This window comes from Dendrobates tinctorius, unplaced genomic scaffold, assembly GCF_039654945.1.
Source record: "Dendrobates tinctorius isolate UK_male_01 unplaced genomic scaffold, ASM3965494v1 ptg000117l, whole genome shotgun sequence".
Lineage (NCBI taxonomy): Eukaryota > Metazoa > Chordata > Amphibia > Anura > Dendrobatidae > Dendrobates > Dendrobates tinctorius.
Window position 1 is genome coordinate 6,237,522 of NW_027361785.1, and position 19,789 is coordinate 6,257,310.

At 45.3% G+C, this 19,789-nt stretch overlaps 1 protein-coding gene across 1 annotated transcript in view; it reads left to right on the plus strand.

Annotated features, from left to right (window-relative positions):
* GCC2 (GRIP and coiled-coil domain containing 2) overlaps positions 1–4,723 on the plus strand; it is a 108,246-nt gene extending 103,523 nt beyond the window's left edge. Inside the window, exons 22-23 of the mRNA XM_073590486.1 lie at positions 535–736; positions 2,259–4,723. Coding sequence (XP_073446587.1) covers positions 535–736; positions 2,259–2,329 — 273 coding nt within the window. The 3' untranslated portion in view covers positions 2,330–4,723. The remainder of the gene's footprint in view (positions 1–534; positions 737–2,258) is intronic.
* The last annotated feature ends 15,066 nt before the right edge of the window (positions 4,724–19,789 follow it).

Genomic DNA, 19,789 nt, shown 5'->3' on the forward strand with positions numbered 1-19,789 from the left:
GTGTAGAAGCAGTGTTTGCATGTGCATGACAGTGCGACAAACACTGGATGTTCAAGTTGAATGGGGTTCGGGTTCAGGTCTGTGTACTGTTCTGGTACCCAAACCAGAACTTTTTTCTAACTGTTCGCTGAACCCACCGGATCCTTGGATGACCCGAACATCCAGGGGTCCGCCCATCTCTAGTTTGAGTCATTGCGAAGAGCTTCTTTTTTAATATTCCAGTTTCATGGAACAGTAAACTGTATTCATTAAAGAGAAGGGTATCATAAAAAAAGGCCAGGCCAGGTCGTCCAATTATGTGAATGGATGTCATGTAGCAGCAGCTGGAGTGTGTGGCTACCGATAGTTTACCTTCGTTGCTCTACACCTCACTGCTGGTGGCGTCTGAGCAGCTGGCCAAAGACCAAATGATTGCCAGGCATCTGCGTATTGAAAAGGAGCCTGTATAGTTGGTGTCATGTGTGATATATGTCATTTATGTCACTTTTCCTATTCCTGTTTTACATTTTGTATGGCAACATTTTCTTGTCTTAGCTCCTCAAGAATGAAATCCGCCGTCTAGAAAGGAACCAAGAACGAGAAAAGTCTGTAGCGAATTTGGAATATCTAAAAAATGTCCTGCTGCAATTCATTTTTCTCAAGGCGGGCAGCGAAAGGCAGCGACTGCTTCCAGTTATTGATACGATGTTGCAGCTAAGTCCTGAAGAGAAAGGAAAACTGTTTGCCATTGCTCAAGGTGAGACCGTGTGATCATAATAATGCATCACTTGAGGATGCATACATGAAATTCTATTAAGAATTAAAGGGACCTGGTCACCTGAAAAGTCATTATTAACCTGCAGATGTGCAGCTAATCTTCAGATTAAAAGCATTATGAACCTGTCCGGTGCCGGCACTCAGATCCCTGCTGCTGGGAGAAATTCAATTTATTATCCCCTGGCACCCAGTCACAGGGGTGGCGTCGGCACAGGTTCAGCTCGGTGTATGTAGAGCGGTGGCTGTAACCATACCCCCACACTGACTGACAGCTGTCATGATCTCCGTGCGGGTTTGACTTGCACACGTGGGGTTAATGTCTGATGACTGGCATTTCTGGGGTTAAAGGTTGTGATCCTGGTGCAGGCTTACCTGCACACCTGGGGCTGTGATTGTGGCCTCTCCCTGGGTCTGGGAGAGGCTTCTTATAGTCTCAGGACGCTCCCATCCCTGTCAGTTATACTTTCGCCCTTGGCATTGTGTGGTGACCCCAAGTGTGTTTGTGCTGTGTTCTGGTTGCTTGATTCTCTGTGTTCGACTCGGTCTGTTCTCTGGATATTTCTTTGGATTCTGCTTGGTACCTTCTATGTCTGTTTGGTTTTGACTTCTACTTGGCCCTGACTATCCGTTCTGTCTCATCCCTGGTGCTTTACTGATATTTCTGTGTATGACCTCTGTTTTGCCTGACTGAGTATTTCTGTATAGTATCCTGCCATCTCTGAAAGCAGGACGCTAAGCACCGCCCCCTTGCAGTCACATGACCGTAGGTCCTGTGACTGCTTGATAAACTTCAGCGTCCACAGGTCCTGTGTATCTGTACTTTCCGGCTGTACCTGACCTCGGGCCCCCCTACAGTGCGGGTGAGTCCCTGCTCAGCGGAGGCTGCACGCCGGCGCTGACAGGATCCTGACAACAGCCAGTCCTAATGCTGAGCCTGCTGTCAGTCATTGCTAGTTGCGCGGTTACAGCCGCTGCTCTTCATGCACAGAGTGTTGACTGAACCCGAGCCGTTTCTACGGGGCATCTCTGATTCTCAGATATGTGATTTATTTTTATTTTTGTAAAGTTGATTTGGACTGAGAAAATGATCCACACGATTGGCAGCGAGACATGCGCACCCCTACAAGTCTATGGGTGCGTGTGATATCATTAAAGTGCAGTCCGATATACTCCGAGACAGGAAATGGAGGAGATGGAGAAATTATTTTCTCAGTCTCCTCCTCACCTGTGCTGCGATTCTCTCATGCGAGAGGATCACAGCTCAAACTACAGAGTTTGATCCAAAGTATTTGCCGAATCAGCCCAGATTCTCTTGCATGTCACCACGGCCTAAATGTTAGAAAAGAACTAGTTGCCTCTAATGCACACCCTGCAGTTCTTGGAGCTTTTTCTGGTGCAAATTTCCTAAACATATTTTAGGCTTCTGTCCTTATCACCAGACACAAACATGCAGGGGCTCCATATTTAACAGTAATGTTTTCTGCTTCTTCCTTGCTCTTTAGGGGAAGAAGAGTCTGCTGCACGGCCAGCTGGATGGGCGTCCTACCTCCACAGCTGGTCAGGGCTCCGGTAGTTCAAGGTCATCGATCCCCAACAAACTTTCCAGACTTGCACTGTTTACTCCTCCTTATTTCTAAGATTTTGTGTGATTCTATTGATTGTGAAACTGGAATCTAAATGTCTATTTAAACTTACCAAAAAGAAGAAAAAAAAAAAAAAATCCCTCAGAGTGCCTATTTAACTATTATCAATCCGATCTGCACAGCACACTTTCTTACTATGGTTTACTCGATTACTTTACTGTTTACCTTAATTTAAATGGTGTTTTAATGTTTTCTCCAGGATAATATTTTTTTTACTCCATTGCCATGGCAAAAAATATGTAGAAAATAATTTTCATTGCATGTAATTTTAATTTTTCTAAAGTAAGAAGGACTTTGTTATATATTCTGTGACATTATATGTTATGCTACGTATTCCGATTTGAACCAAAGAATGTATATGAATCTAAATGGAGCAAAAGGATGATTTTTCTATAGTGATCTAATGAAAGGGAGTTGGTCTTAGAAATCAATGGAGGATGGCTCACTATATTTTGTCTGACTGCAGTTTTGATCCCTTATCGTTGGGGAGGATCTCGGCAACCTTTTGTAGTTTGGTTTCGAAAATGAAGAAAGCCGTCTAGGAATTTGCTCCTTGTTAAACACTCTTTCTGTGTTTGTCTGTGAATCAGTTTGTCTTGTGTTGTAAGCTTTGTTAATGGCGATTTGTCTAGTATGAATGTACGTTTAGGGTGAGACCAGAAGGTACGGCTGAGCCCACACTGAAAAAAAAGCGCCTATCCGCATTGACCAATATCTGCACAGTTTACCGGTAAAACCATACCGCCATTGGGTCCAAGGGTGGGCGATTTGACTATGTCTGCCCAGCTCTCCGTGTGCTGTCGCCCTAAGTGTTGGTACAAAGTAGTCTATCAACAGATGTCTTCTACTGACCAGCTATCCTGATTACTTAAGGGGTTACTTAAAGCTAGTAAAGCTCCTTATATTCACATGGGGTATATAGAATAACTTCTGCCTGTGTGCAGGTCACTGAGCAAGTGGCTGTAATCTTGGGAGAAAAGGTAGCCAACACCTAAACTCTTGCATGGGCATCTTTTATGGTACGTCCACACAGCAATAAGCTTATTTGGAGACGTTCCAAAACGCACCTAGAAAGATCTACCTTTCCAGCCCTTTTACAACAGTCTACATCTGTATACCGCAATGAATTAAGATATATTGGCTGCTAAATGCTTAAAGAGTAACCATTGTTGTCATTTTGATTTCATAAATCAATAGTACATGTGAAAATAAGCAACTTTGAAATATATCTCATCAGATAAATCTGCTTCCTTTTTTGCCAGGACTGATCGTTTAATCTCAAAATTCTCAATTCACAAGTAAAAATGTATATTTAGCGAAGACAGATTTTTACATTACTGAGATGGCAGTTGGTTCTACGTAGAGGGGGACAAGGGAGGAGAAGCCCTATGGTAAGATCCTATCTCAGTAATGTAAAAGTCTGTTTTCACTGAAGACAGATTTTACCCGTGAATTGTAAATTTTTTGACTGGACTGATCAGTTGAGGCAGAGAATGAAGCCGATTATTTTGCTGATGAGCTAAATCCTCTTCGTTTTCTGCCAGGACTGATCATTTAAGTGACTCCTGCAAAGTTCCGATTCGTTGGGTAATTTGATTGTGGAGTTCCAATATATTATATACTTCTATATATTATTCTCAGAATATGGTTTGTTCCATTCTGAGATTGTTGTTTTTTTTGTCATTAATAATACTAGTAGGAACCTCTCAGCCAATGTAGCAGAAGTACGGTTTACATTTTTGTACAGATCCACTCCTATGTAAAGTGATAGCAAAATTACATTTCCAGATCTTTCTGCAATGTTCTATGTTAATATGGAAGTCGGACTGACTACCACAAAGTTCTCCGCGGCTTTACTAGATATATAAATGTAGGGAGATCTGTTTTTTCATTGGGAAGCTCTTGAATTCAATTCTTCAGTTTATGTATGTTGAACTACTTAATGATTATAGATTGCTTTAAAGAAAGGTTTATACTTGGTGAATAATACTTTGTCAGATCATGTGTACAGGCATTTTGATATTGCTCTTTAGGGTATGTTCACACTGAGTTATTTTGTTTGTTTGTTTTTAGGATTTTGAAGTAAATCCACTCAAAAATCCCCATTAAAAACAGCCTCAAATGTGCTTAGAATACTTTTCCTTTTTCATGTACATATTTCATTAGAAAACTGTCTTCTCTGTTCATAGAATAAGTTGTTTTGTTTTTTTTTTCAGCATTTTTCCGACAACAATTTGAAAACCCTAATTGAATTTAAAAAAAAAAAGCAAAAAATGCAGAGTGGTTTCTAAAGGTACCGTTACACATAACGATGTCCCAGCGATCCCACCAACGATCAGACATGGATGGGATCGCTGGGACATTGTTAGCTGATCGCTGGTGAGCTGGTCACAGACAGCCCCAGCAATCAGGACCAGTGAGAATGCTGGTTACCAACGTAAACATCGGGTTTCTAAGGGCCGCGGGGCCCTTAGAAACCCGATGTTTACCCTAGATACCAGCGTGCACTGCAGGCAGGGCGGGAGGTGGAGGCAGAGCGGCGCAGACAGAGCGGCGTAGCGCTGCTATCTGCTACTCCGGTCTGACTGACTGGAGTAGCAGATAGCAGAGCTACTCCAGTCTGTGCGCCGCTCTGCCTCCACCCCCTGCCCTGCCTGCAGTGCACGTTGGTATCTAGGGTAAACATCGGGTTTCTAAGGGCCCCGCGGCCCTTAGAAACCCCATGTTTACGTTGGTAACCAGCGTGCAGTGTTGCTCATCGCTGGCTTCCGCTGCTACACGCAGAGATGCGAGCTGGCCAGCGGGAGACCAGCGATTGAAAAAACGGGCCAGGACGATCCAGCACGATCAGCAATACCCCGCGGGGGGCCGATCGCTGCTGGATGTCACACACAGCGATCTCGCTGGAGAGATTGCTGATGTGTCACAAAATCAGCGATATCGCTGTGTGTAACGGGCCTTTAAGGCTATATTAACACGCAGATTTTTTTCTGCATTTTATATTTTTCTGCAGTCAAAACCTGCCTTTTTGGCCATAAAAGCACTGCTTACAAAACATCTGTTTTTCTGCTTTTTTTAAGTGCGTTATTGACATGTATTTTGCTGCATTTTTTGGATCCGGATACAACGTGTTTTGCCTACAGTACATGTTTAATAAAGTGAGTTTTATTCACCTAAGAAACTTCCAAGATACTGAAAGAACTGACGTGCTACAGATTTCAAAAGCTCCGATTTAGTTCTCAAATTCTGTCAGGAAAATAGAAAAAACAAGCATGTGCATGAGATTTCTGACCTCTCATAGGTTTTGCTGGCACTGTAAAAAAAAAAAAAAAAAAAGCTTTTAATTTGCATAACAAAAGCTACAAAAAATTTAACGTGCAAATGGAGCATAGCAACTCTTCAAAACTGCTGTTAGACATACATCAGTGGATTGCACTTCAAAACAACTCCATGTGAACATGCCCTTATTCGATATAGCAGCTTTTTATAGACTGGTGTTCAGAATGTAACCCAATTTGTATTGGCAGAATGGAAATATTGTACGCATGCTAAGGAATAGTTTAGTAGTGATTTTTTATTTTATTTTTGCTTCCCCGTGTCCCAGATTGTTTTCCCATTTGCACAGATGTCTAAAATGCCTGGCTGAGAAAACTCTACAAACTGTGAATAAACCTGCAATTCCTGCACCCTGTTATATCTCTTCTAATAAAGATATTTTGATTTTGAACATGTTCTCATTCTCTTATGTTACGGAAGGAATCTTCCACGTGACTATAATGTTTAGCATTTTTACAAATTACCATCTCTTCCTTGGGAGTTCTTATGGAAGAAGTAGATGTGGTGTCTTAGGTCTCGTCAACCCAAACATCAACGTCTTTGTGGTATTCTCAGCTCGGGATGATGTAGTGTTAGACTAGGTCGTAAGATACTTATGTGTTAGGGCTCATTCAGATGGCTGCATTGAAAAACTTTAATGTCTCCACTCCAGCTTGGAGCGCTATGGTTCTTCTAAAGAGCTGTCACTACATTGCGAGTCAATGAGCATATTCTGCAGACTTTCTCATATTTATAGTCCTCCATTAGTAATAACGCTGTGAACCTTGGTATCGGATTTGTGACATCTAGACGTGAGATGGGTGAATGAGCCAGTGTACATGAACAAGAGTCAGTGATAAGCGGTCATAGAGGAGCGCTTAGGAAGCAACCCAGGGGCAGACAAGGATGTCAGGTCTCCACCGCAGCTCCAGCCGAAAACCTCCAATGGAGGATAGTAGCAATGAGAAAATGGAAAACGGTCTTAGGAGCGCAGGAAAGAGACTCAGACAAGAGATGGGTTTAAACCACAACGCCTTTCGACGGCGGATCCGAATTCATCAGGTGGAAACTTCCACCTGATGAAGACGGATCCTCCGTCGAAACGTGTTGTGGTTTAAACCCATCTCTTGTCTGAATCTCTTTCCTGAGCTCCTAAGACCGTTTTCCATTTTCTCAGTGTACATGAACAAGTCACTGGCACCTAAACTCTGATTCTCCTAGTCCACACAAGTAGCACCATGTCTTTGTTAGCTTTTATCTCTTCATATCAAACCAGTTTGCTAGTTCCTGAGGTCAAAGTCTGATTCCTGCACCCTCGTAATCAGAAGGTAACTTTCTACTTGGAAGAGATCCCAGTATAGTTACAATAGAGACTCCCACTTATTTAATGGAGCATAAAATGTTGGTCACAATGACATCTGGTGTAATGTCCAGCTGTACAAGACTTCAGAAAAGGCCGTGCAGAACTTCTCAGTACTCTGTAATGTTAAGACTGCATAAACCCTGACCAGCAGCTGACTACCAGCACCATGTTTGTAGGCCAGCGGTGGTACATTATTCTACTACATCAGATATGTGCTGAACAATCTATAACATATTGTTTAGGGCACATAGACTCAGGGCTGTGGAGTCAGAGTCGGTGTCATGGAAATTGAGGAGTCGGAGGTTTGGCTTACCGACTCCACAGCCCTGGTATGAGGGAATCGGAGTCGGTGTCATGGAAATTGAGGAGTCGGAGGTTTGGCTTACCGACTCCACAGCCCTGGTATGAGGGAATCGGAGTCGGTGTCATGGAAATTGAGGAGTCGGAGGTTTGGCTTACCGACTCCACAGCCCTGGTATGAGGGAATCGGAGTCGGTGTCATGGAAATTGAGGAGTCGGAGGTTTGGCTTACCGACTCCACAGCCCTGGTATGAGGGAATCTGAGTCGGTGTCATGGAAATTGAGGAGTCGGAGGTTTGGCTTACCGACTCCACAGCCCTGGTATGAGGGAATCGGAGTCGGTGTCATGGAAATTGAGTCGGAGGTTTGGCTTACCGACTCCACAGCCCTGGTATGAGGGAATCGGAGTCGGTGTCATGGAAATTGAGGAGTCGGAGGTTTGGCTTACCGACTCCACAGCCCTGGTATGAGGGAGTCGGTGTCATGGAAATTGAGGAGTCGGAGGTTTGGCTTACCGACTCCACAGCCCTGGTATGAGGGAATCGGAGTCGGTGTCATGGAAATTGAGGAGTCGGAGGTTTGGCTTACCGACTCCACAGCCCTGGTATGAGGGAGTCTGAGTCGGTGTCATGGAAATTGAGGAGTCTGAGGTTTGGCTTACCGACCCCACAGCCCTGCATATTCTGTCATAGTTCTTGGCAACACAGGCCGTGTTTACACAGAATTATATACCGCCAAGAATGATGATCCTGTGAGCGGCACAAATTATTTCACCCAACAGACAAAAGCTTTGCTCTTTTGATGGGGGACAATCAGCCTGACTAGACTGCACTATTATCCTAGAAACTCTAGTTCATGATAATCTTACACTGTTAATGCAATTTAAAGACTACTGCAAGATGGGAGTTTGAGCATTTTGCAGATGAGATACTTTTCCCTTCCTTATACCAACTCCTCACCAGCTTACTTAAAAGGGATTGTCCGGTCTTAAGCTAAGTGACTGTAGACTTGTGAATCCTCACATCACGCAAGCTGTGCACTGTTAGGATTCCCCGGTGACTGGAGCGTGACCACAACCATGAGCTTTGACTACATGGGGTCACGTGCCGACTAGATGGAAGTGTATTGAGTGAGGCTGGATCTAGTCAGAATGTGGCCGGAAGCATACAAATTGCATACCTGTCGTGACATGACACAGGAGAGTCATCTGAGCATGCAGCGCGCGAGGTGTGAGTATGCAAAAGTCTGCGGTCCCATAGAGTGACTGGACAACCCCTTTACCATCATTATTTTGCAACACAATATTGCATGCCATTTACAAATCTGGCATATTTTATGAGCTTGTGTAGCCTCAATATCTCATCTGGTCACCTTTAAAAAGTGTCTAAAATGCTTAATAAATTTTGTCCATTTTGCTCAGTAATTGTGCCCAAAGTTTCTGCATAATAGGAGAACTATAAGTTTGGTGGGCTTTTCACGATCAGCATTATCTAGCCACAGGATAAGTGATAAATGTCACTTTATATTGGTCATGGTCTCCCTCATTTTTCAGTAACAGAAAACAAATACTTGAAATTTTACTACATTTTAGGAAACAGTCAGACAACAGAATAATTCGGCCTGAGATCAGAACGCAATACTCGGACTGGCCGGCGGGTCTCCCTTCATAGAAGTATATGAAGCTGTCACACTCGGGTTGGGAGATCTACCGGCCAGTCTGTGCATTGTGGTCTGATTTCTACGGGCATATGCCTGCACCTTTATCCACTTTCTATAGATTGATATATCAGTGTATGCTGTGGTTTTCACGCGCTGTGAAGCAAAGACTGAAATGTGTGGCAAATCTACAGCAGTCACACAATTAAGCAATTTTCATATTCAGCTCCCACTGGAACAGGGTTTGGTCATGTTGAAATTCACCATGCTTGATCTGTCCGTGAAAAAAAGACAGTTCTCGGACCAATGTTATTCAGTGGGGCAGGGCAGATGAAGAATTTTTATCACTGACCGAATCTGCATGTGAATATTGCCTCCAGTATGTAAGTTGGAAAATAGAGCCGCGTGATTGCTGTACCTGATAGTAGACTGCTTAGACTGAAAACACGCCCCGACGCGCGTTTCGCATTCGCTTCTTCTTATGGGGGTCATGTCCTTGGGCATTAATTATTATTTAGTGAAAAATTTTCTTAGTATACTATTCATTTTTTATTGTCTCATGATTCAGATGCAACAGCTACAACGTTTCTATTTTTTTTTTTACTAATTTTAAATTTAAATTATTGATATAAAAAAAAATGCATGATTTTACTGGGACCTTGCACTTCCCTTTTCTTTGGTCCTATGATACTTTGGAAGTTTACCCTATTTGCTATTAAGTGGTCATTCTTGGGTTATTTACTAAATTATATAGTTGCAATCAAAATTATTCAATCCCCATTGCAAACTACATTTATTATCAAATTTTACAAACCTCTGTAGTTTGATATATACCAGTCATGCAAGAACAAATGTACCAAGCTCAACGTGACTAATAACAAGAAGTTTCTCCAAATTCAACACAAAATGCCACTTTCAGTGAACTGGAGGCCATTGCCCTCGATGAATGGACAAAGTTTCATAGGGAATACTGCCAGATGCTGACGCCTGGCTATGTATCTCATTTCCAGCAGCCAAAGGGGGCGCTATTAAATTGTGTAGATGCTTTTAATGAAGGGGTGGAATAATTCTGCGATCGCAGTAGTCCGTAGAAGTGGTCTTGTGCTGAATGTGGAGAAACCTTGTGTTATATTAGTTGTGTTGAGCTTTGTAAATTGTTCTTGTTTCATTGGTTTACGGCAAATAGCAGAAAGTTTATACATTTTGCTACTAATCCTAATCTACAATGGGGATGGACTGATTTTGATTGCAACTATGTGCTTAGATTACAGGGTGAATAAGTAAGCACTGAGCAGACTAGTCAGCCTGCTGTCACAGTGAAGAACTGAAATATGACAATTAGTACGTTTCACCTGTTTGGCTTGTAATACCTTAGACTAGTGCAATCCATCGTTTTGACAGATGGCACTCGTCCTCACGTTATTCTATAAAACCGTGTATGTCTGATTTTTCCCTCGGACCGATTTGGTCTGAATAAAAAAATCACCAAATGCACAAGTTGCATCTGATCAGACGGCAGTCTTCCATTAATTTCTATGGATCTGTGCAAAAAGTCGGACCGCACTCGGATGACATCTGAGTGCAGTCTGATTTTCACGGACAGACTGGAGAACATGGATAATTTTCTTTTTATCTCTTCACCCAAGGAAATAGGCTCACACGCTGCCTAACAAATATGTTGTAGATGTCGAACAGCTGCGAGACGTGCAGCCGCGGGGACTCGAACATAGTATTCGAGCATGCCGAAGATACTCTACTAGCACACTAATGTGCTCAGATAACACCTTATCCAAGCACGCTCGCTGATCACTAATAATTAAGTTTCTGGGCCCCTATTTGTGGTGAACTCCTATGAAAAAAAAACCCAAAAAAATGAAACCTAAGCTGAGTCACAAACTACATGGATGACATCATCCTCGGGAGCAGTCTTCCTGGCAGGAGCGGTCAGACACTTAGTCATATCTTTTGGGAGAACTCTTGCATTTTTCTATCCATTTAAAGATTTCAGAGCTAGAACATTTCTCCTTTTAAAGGAGAGCTATATATTTTATGTGCCTGCTGTAGAAAAAATATAAATATATGCGTATATATGTGAAAAAAAATATATATATCAGTACATACTGGATCTGCTGTCTTCACTTCATTTCATATATCAGCACAGCACAAAGACACTTATTTCCTTCTCTACTTCTCTATAGCCTGTTTTCTCTCCATAAAACTTTAGATACTTTCTCCCCTCTCCAAAGCAGATCTGTGTACAAATCCCTCCCTCTTGTTATGTCTAACACAGAGTAGGGAAAGTAGACCTGACAGTCCCATGACCAGGAGCTGTGATTGATTTGTATCTTTTGTGCAATCCCTCAGCTTCGTAAAGAACTTATGTAAACCATGCAGTGACAAAATGGTAGAAAGCTTTTAATGAAGATTATTTAGAAAGTTGCTTAAGGCTAGTTTCACACTAGCGTATCTACACGCAGCGCACGGCGCCGCTAAGCCCCGCCCCCTCCGATCATTTCCTACTATTGCACATCGCTGCATGCGATCTGCGCACCCTATCTTTAGCATAGGGTGTGCTGGCCATGCGCTAGTAGGATTTTGCGTGCGCTGCGCCCTTTTGACGGTGCGCCGATGTGTTCCGAACACACCAAGTTGCATTTTGGTGCGCTCGGCGCAGCGCACGCAAAATCCTACTAGCGCATGGTCTGCACACCCTATGCTAAAGATAGGGTGCGCAGATGGCATGCAGCGCTGTGCGATGATAGGAGGAGATGACCGGAGGGGGCGGGGCTTAGCGGCGCCGTGCGCTGCGTGTAGATACGCTAGAGTGAAACTAGCCTAACTTGGCATTTAGGAAGCGAAAAAAATATCCTACAAAATTGTACATAACCATTAAATGGATTACCTGGGATCAAAATATTGATGGAGTGTCCTTAGGATAAGTCATTACTATTAGACCATTGGGGGTCTTATTTCTGGCAGCCCACCCCAATGAGCTAGTTTCAAGTCACAGAACGTTCAAACCAAGTACAGATGCTTCACTGCTGATAGGCTACATATTTGTTCATTTAGTCCAGATCAAGCCTTGGTGAGTTTCTACCCCTTTAGGCCAAAAGATGTTGCGGTCTGTCAGTTTACATACGGTCTGCACCTTTCCAAGCCTTCAGAAACATATGGAAGTATATTCACGGTCCTTGTTCCCTTCCATAACTAAACAGGAACAGATTCCAGCTGCGGGCAGGAGGAAAGCCTTTCCTTTGGGAGGGTGACGGACCACACTGAGCTTCCTTGAGCAGATAGGAAATAGGTGACAATGGTGAACATTACATCTCGGTACGGTTAGGATCCTTTTCTGTTACAGGAGCCAGGTTTGAGAAATCCCACAAAAAACATGGAAGTAGGAATATCTGGTATTTTGAGAAAAATGGCTACAAAGAAAATGCTGGTCAGATTCTAAAATGTCGCGGACATTAATGATGGAAAGGAAGTGGATCACACAGTGACCGGAAACATCAATTACTATTTTACGACTAATCTACAAGAGGCGCACAGGAGGATGTGGGGGAACGGGCATCTAAAGTGCTGGAAACATGGCATGTTAAAGGGGTATTCTGGGGGTCTAAGAACAGGAAAAGGTGTAATTAAAGGGATAGTCTACCTCCAGGAGTCCCACTTTGCATGGCTGTGCCATTATCCGAAACTGTGTGCGCTCATGCTGCTAGTAGCCCAGCAAGCTGCAATGCACTGTTGGAAAGCATAGAGCCCAGGTAACAGCCAGGTTGGGATGGCAGAGGTGGACGATAACCTAGGCAACAAGAATTATAAATCTCCCCCATTCCAGAGAAAATTTTTAATTGGAGGTAAATTGCAAAGTTGCTTTCTTTTTTTTAACAAGCACTTTGCTATTTTAACTACTTAAGACGACCCCTTTACAAATATCCATTACCTACTATACCCATCGGTCACGTGACAAGCAAGTGACGAATCTGACATCACTGCAGATAGAAAGGTGGTGCTGGGGCGGCAGGGAATTAATGTGAAAACAAGTGGCCCCCTCCCACAGGACAGGTGACAACTTACGGACCAGTGGGGTCCGGCCACTGGGACTGACATGATCGGCAGCACAGGGCACTTTTCTGTGAGAAAGGAGCAGCAGTGCACATGTTCCCCCGCTATCTTTATTCTCTATGGGGCTCCTGGAAAAAGCCAACACATCGCTGGGAACGACTGGAGCATGTGCACTGAGTGACGCTCCACTCATCGGTGAGACCCCAGGGTCAGACCAGCACCATCTATTAATCACGTGTCCTGAGGAAAGATGATGTCCTGTTGTCACCAAAGGATCCCTTTTAGGCTGTGCACACCGTACGGGTTTTCCACACTGAAATGGGCCAAAAATGCTATGGAATCCTTATGCAAGCCAATTCAATGACAATCCTAAAGTGCTGTGCACATGATCAGTGATTTTCCTTTAGTATTTGCAGTGTGCCATTTTCCACAGCATGTCAGTTCTTTGTGCGTTTCTGCAGCGTTTTACACCCATTGACTTTAATTGGGTCAGTCAAATCCGCAGCAAAAACGCAGGTATAAAAATGCTTGCAGCTTTGCTGAGTTTTTGTTTTGCATTTTACCGTCTTCCTATGGTGTTTCCCACGCTGTCATCTGTGTGACAGCGTGGGAAACATCAGCATGGAGGTTCTTATCGGCGGTAACGCTACCACCGGTAAGACAGTCGGTTAGAGCGCTGCGGGATCATGCTGTCAGATGTGAGCGTGACCCTGCAGCTGTGACCTGCGGTAATGCTACTGTATACTGACAGAGCGCTGCGGGGTAACGCTGTCAGATGTGAGTGTGACCCCGCAGCTGTGACTTTGACCTGCGGTAATGCTACTGTATACTGACAGAGCGCTGCGGGGTAACACTGTCGCATGTGAGCGTGACCCTGCAGCTGTGACTTTGACCTACGGTAATGCTACTGTATACTGACGGAGCGCTGTGGGGTAAAGCTGTCAGATGTGAGCGTGACCCTGCAGCTGTGACTTTGACCTGCGGTAACGCTACTGTATACTGACAGAGCGCTGTGGGGTAACGCTGTCAGATGTGAGCGTGACCCTGCAGCTGTGACTTTGACCTGCGGTAACGCTACTGTATACTGACGGAGCGCTGCGGGGTAAAGCTGTCAGATGTGAGCTTGACCCTGCAGCTGTGACTTTGACCAGCGGTAATGCTACTGTATACTGACAGAGCGCTGCGGGGTAGCGCTGTCAGATGTGAGCATGACCCTGCAGCTGTGACTTTGACCTGCGGTAACGCTACTGTATACTGACAGAGCGCTGCGGGGTAAAGCTGTCAGATGTGAGCGTGACCCTGCAGCTGTGACTTTGACCTGCGGTAATGCTACTGTATGCTGACAGAGCGCTGCGGGGTAAAGCTGTCAGATGTGAGCGTGACCCTGCAGCTGTGACCTGCGGTAACGCTACTGTATACTGACAGAGCGCTGCGGGGTAACGCTGTCAGATGTGAGCGTGACCCTGCAGCTGTGACTTTGACCTGCGGTAATGCTACTGTATATTGACAGAGCGCTGCGGGGTAGCGCTGTCAGATGTGAGCATGACCCTGCAGCTGTGACTTTGACCTGCGGTAACGCTACTGTATACTGACGGAGCGCTGCGGGGTAAAGCTGTCAGATGTGAGCGTGACCCTGCAGCTGTGACTTTGACCTGCGGTAACGCTACTGTATGCTGACAGAGCGCTGCGGGCTAACGCTGTCAGATGTGAGCGTGACCCTGCAGCTGTGACCTGCGGTAACGCTACTGTATACTGACAGAGCGCTGCGGGGTAACGCTGTCAGATGTGAGCGTGACCCTGCAGCTGTGACCCACAGCAGTGATCTGCAGTAAAAAGCTTACTGCATGTCAGCAGGCGTGGGCTGATGAGACTAGGGCTCCCATAGGACTACGTCTGTTGTCACTGATAACAGTGACAGCAGGAGCCGCTGATGAGAAACGTAGTCTCATCTTCCGGCGCTTGTGCTCACAGTTGAAAAAAAAGTGAAATTACATACACATTCACATAAAAACCCATTTTACTCACCTAACGCCAAATCCCCGATGCCGTTTTGGTAGGGTTGTGGATCGCACTAAATATAAAATATAATAAAGTGCGATCGCAACCCGGAGTCCACCGTGCAGAGATGGAAAACTGCTGCTCGGTAATGGCGGATGTTATATGGCGGTACAATAGAGGAACACACGGGGTTAACTCCTAGTGTGTACAGAGGCGGAGTCTGTTATCTCACAGAGCCGCCCGACCGCCAAACACAAATGCCGCAGCCTGTTTATGCTCACAGAGCTGGGCAATGTGAGCATGGTGTACAGACACAAGACTATACCCCTGAGACACTGGGCTAGATTCCCTCTAGACACACTAGTGCTCGGTACTGCAACTGTGGTGCCAAGAAGAAACAAAATAAATAACTAAAGCGCACTACATGCGAACTGCACCGCTCTGGCAGACGCCACTAACCACCAGGAACAATGGAGGAAAACGCTGGACTGGCGCATGGCGTCACACTGGCGGATGCAGCCGCTTAATGCGGTACTGAAGGGGCCCAGCTCTGGACGGCACCATATGGCGCTGAGTGAGGTGCTGAGATGTGGAAGCACTGTGGCGCAGACCAAGCCACTAGTAGGCGCTGACTCTAACTCTATAGCCCTATACCATATGTATCCAAGGGAGGGGAGTCATAATGAGTCAGTCACCAGATACATGCATCCATCATCACTCACACAATATACACTAAGAGTCTATACTAGCGCATGGCCAAGCGGCGTCCTTCTGGGACCTTCCCAGTAGTGGACCAATCCGAGCAGGAACGGGACCTGCGCATGTGACCTCCAGCCTCCAATGAGAGGTCATCCCACGGGCATGCTCTGGTCCCAAAAGACAGAACTTAGTCCCAGAAGCGTCTACTTGCTGCTGACTCAAGGATGGAGTTATAGCAGAGCCAGAAGAAGCAACCAGACGCCTAGCACCAGCCTGGGTAAGACACCTGGACCGACGTCTTTGCTGAGCAGGTATCTCTGCGGCTGCAGAGAAATGGGAGACTACAGAGGACATGGCTCGAGATTCCCCCTGTTCAGTGGGGGAAACTTGACGCCTAACACGGTTTCCTAGAAATAATGTAAAATATCTAACCAACATATACTCACCTGTTTGCTGTAGTTCAGGTAATCCAGTGTCCCAAGGCGATCAGGAGATGTAACTGCTCTACTGACCTTACTGTGAGAGTTCACCGGGGTTCATCAGCATCAGTTATCTCCCTTACAGCACCGCTGCGTGAGAACTTTCTCACAGCACCTCAGTGATACACTGCAGGAGTGATTACCTCCTGTCAGTGTATCGCTGGCACTTTGAGAGCAGTCACATCACTGTTGTGACTGCTCTCATAGTGATCAGGATCATCGTGGGACATTATGGATTATCTTCTCTGCGGACAGGTGAGGAATATTGTGGTTTATCATTTTATTTTTGTTTCAGGAGATGTTGACTTCAATGGATTAGGTGTTGTGAGTATGGTTTAATTAAGATTCATTAAAGGAGTCTGTGTCATTATTACACCTTGTCTGCAAATTGAGATTCTGATTTGGCTTTTATCCTAAGTCATATTACAAGACTCGTTAAAGGGTTGATTGTGACTTGTAGGATCCCTACTACCAACAGGTGGCGCTATAGAGTTCAAGTCCTCTTTTTCTCTGAAGAGGCAATTTGCATATTATTTTAATTAAAGGATTTATTCTGGGTGTGTTTTTATACAATATCACTATGGTGTTACTAATGGATAGGTATCTTATTGATGCCTCTACATTACTAACCTAAGGGCTTGATGTCACCTGAAAAAAGCAAAAGTGACATCAATCCCACATATAAGAACCCCACTTGCTACCACCACAGGGCAAGTGGGAAAAGTGAGGCTAAGTGCCAGATTTGGCGCATGTTATAGATGCACCTTTTTCTGAGGCAGCTAAGAGCTGATGTTTTAAGCCTGGGGGGGCAGTATCCATGGCCCCTTCCTAGGCTGTTAATATCAGCCCACAGCTGTCTTCCTTGCCTTTGCTGGTTTGATTTTATAAGGGGACCCGATATCAATTTTTTTCTGGAGTTCCCCTGTAAACTAGCCACTAAAGGCTAAGCAAACATCTGTAAGCTGATACTAATAGTCTGGGAACCTTTTTGGTTATTAGCTCCTTCCCAGAATCAGCCCTCAGCTTTCCCTCTGCTGGTTATGAAAATTACGTGGGAGCCCAATTTTTTTTCTTTAAAATGAACATTTGCTGTCTGGTCACAGCCTATGTAAGTTCATTCTGTGAACTCTACACCATAGGCTGGTGACAATGTGTGTTTACTTATCAGCTTAGTAGTGAGGGTGTCAGGCTAGCACCTTTTTATTTACAAAACTAGAGCTACGTGTCAATGACAGCTGCTAACACCAAGTCCTACTACTGCATCAGCATAAAAAGGCAGTATTGAACCAAGAAATCACACAAAACTACTTTTTTTTAAATATCTTTATTTAGCTCAAAAATGCATGCAAAAATGCACATTTTTTCCACAGCGTTTTTCCTGCCAGGAGATGCAGAAATTTCTGCAAGCAAATACTCAACATGAGCACATAGCCTGAATTTTGCCACCAGAGGACCCCTTTAATACTCTTTCCCGTCCCCAGAGGACCCCTTTAATACTCTCCCGTCCCCAGAGGACCCCTTTAATACTCTTTCCCGTCCCCAGAGGACCCCTTTAATACTCTCCCGTCCCCAGAGGACCCCTTTAATACTCTTTCCCGTCCCCAGAGGACCCCTTTAATGCTCTTTCCCGTCCCCAGAGGACCCCTTTAATTCTCCCTTTACCGTCCCCAGAGGACCCCTTTAATACTCACTATACATCCCCAGAGGACCCCTTTAATACTCCCTTTCCCGTCCCCAGAGGACCCCTTTAATACTCTTTTCCGTCCCCAGAGGACCCCTTTAATACTCCCTTTCCCGTACCCAGAGGACCCCTTTAATACTTACTATACATCCCCAGAGGACCCCTTTAATACTCCCTTTCCCATCCCCAGAGGACCCCTTTAATACTCTTTCCCGTCCCGAGGACCCCTTTAATACTTTCCCGTCCCCAGAGGACCCCTTTAATACTCACTATACATCCCCAGAGGACCCCTTTAATACTCTCTTTCCCGTCCCCAGAGGACCCCTTTAATACTCACTATACATCCCCAGAGGACCCCTTTAAAACTTACTATACATCCCCAGAGGACCCCTTTAATACTCCCTTTCCCATCCCCAGAGGACCCCTTTAATACTCTTTCCCGTCCCGAGGACCCCTTTAATACTATGCATCCCAGAGGACCCCTTTAATACTCTTTCCCGTCCCCAGAGGACCCCTTTAATACTCACTATACATCCCCAGAGGACCCCTTTAATACTCTCTTTCCCGTCCCCAGAGGACCCCTTTAATACTCACTATACATCCCCAGAGGACCCCTTTAATACTCTCTTTCCCGTCCCCAGAGGACCCCTTTAATACTCACTATACATCCCCAAAGGACCCCTTTAATACTCTCTTTCCCGTCCCCAGAGGACCCCTTTGATACTCTTTCCCGTCCCCAGAGGACCCCTTTAATACTCCCTTTCCCGTCCCCAGAGGACCCTTTAATACTCCCTTTCCCGTCCCCAGAGGACCATTTAATACTCACTATACATCCCCAAAGGACCCCTTTAATACTCTTTCCCGTCCCGAGGACCCCTTTAATACTATACATCCCCAGAGGACCCCTTTAATACTCTTTCCCGTCCCCAGAGGACCCCTTTAATACTCTCTTTCCCGTCCCCAGAGGACCCCTTTAATACTCCCTTTCCCGTCCCCAGAGGACCCCTTTGATACTCCCTTTCCCGTCCCCAGAGGACCCCTTTGATACTCTTTCCCGTCCCCAGAGGACCCCTTTAATACTCCCTTTCCCGTCCCCAGAGGACCCTTTAATACTCCCTTTCCCGTCCCCAGAGGACCCTTTAATACTCACTATACATCCCCAAAGGACCCCTTTAATACTCTTTCCCGTCCCGAGGACCCCTTTAATACTATACATCCCCAGAGGACCCCTTTAATACTCTTACCCGTCCCCAGAGGACCCCTTTAATACTCACTATACATCCCCAGAGGACCCCTTTAATACTCTCTTTCCCGTCCCCAGAGGACCCCTTTAATACTCACTATACATCCCCAAAGGACCCCTTTAATACTCTCTTTCCCGTCCCCAGAGGACCCCTTTAATACTCCCTTTCCCGTCCCCAGAGGACCCCTTTGATACTCTTTCCCATCCCCAGAGGACCCCTTTGATACTCTTTCCCGTCCCCAGAGGACCCCTTTAATACTCCCTTTCCCATCCCCAGAGGACCCTTTAATACTCACTATACATCCCCAAAGGACCCCTTTAATTCTCCCTTTCCCGTCCCCAGAGGACCCCTTTAATTCTCCCTTTCCCGTCCCCAGAGGACCCCTTTAATACTCACTATACATCCCCAGAGGACCCCTTTAATACTCTTTCCCGTCCCCAGAGGACCCCTTTAATACTCACTATACATCCCCAAAGGACCCCTTTAATACTCTCTTTCCCGTCCCCAGAGGACCCATTTAATACTCCCTTTCCCGTCCCCAGAGGACCCCTTTGATACTCTTTCCCGTCCCCAGAGGACCCCTTTGATAC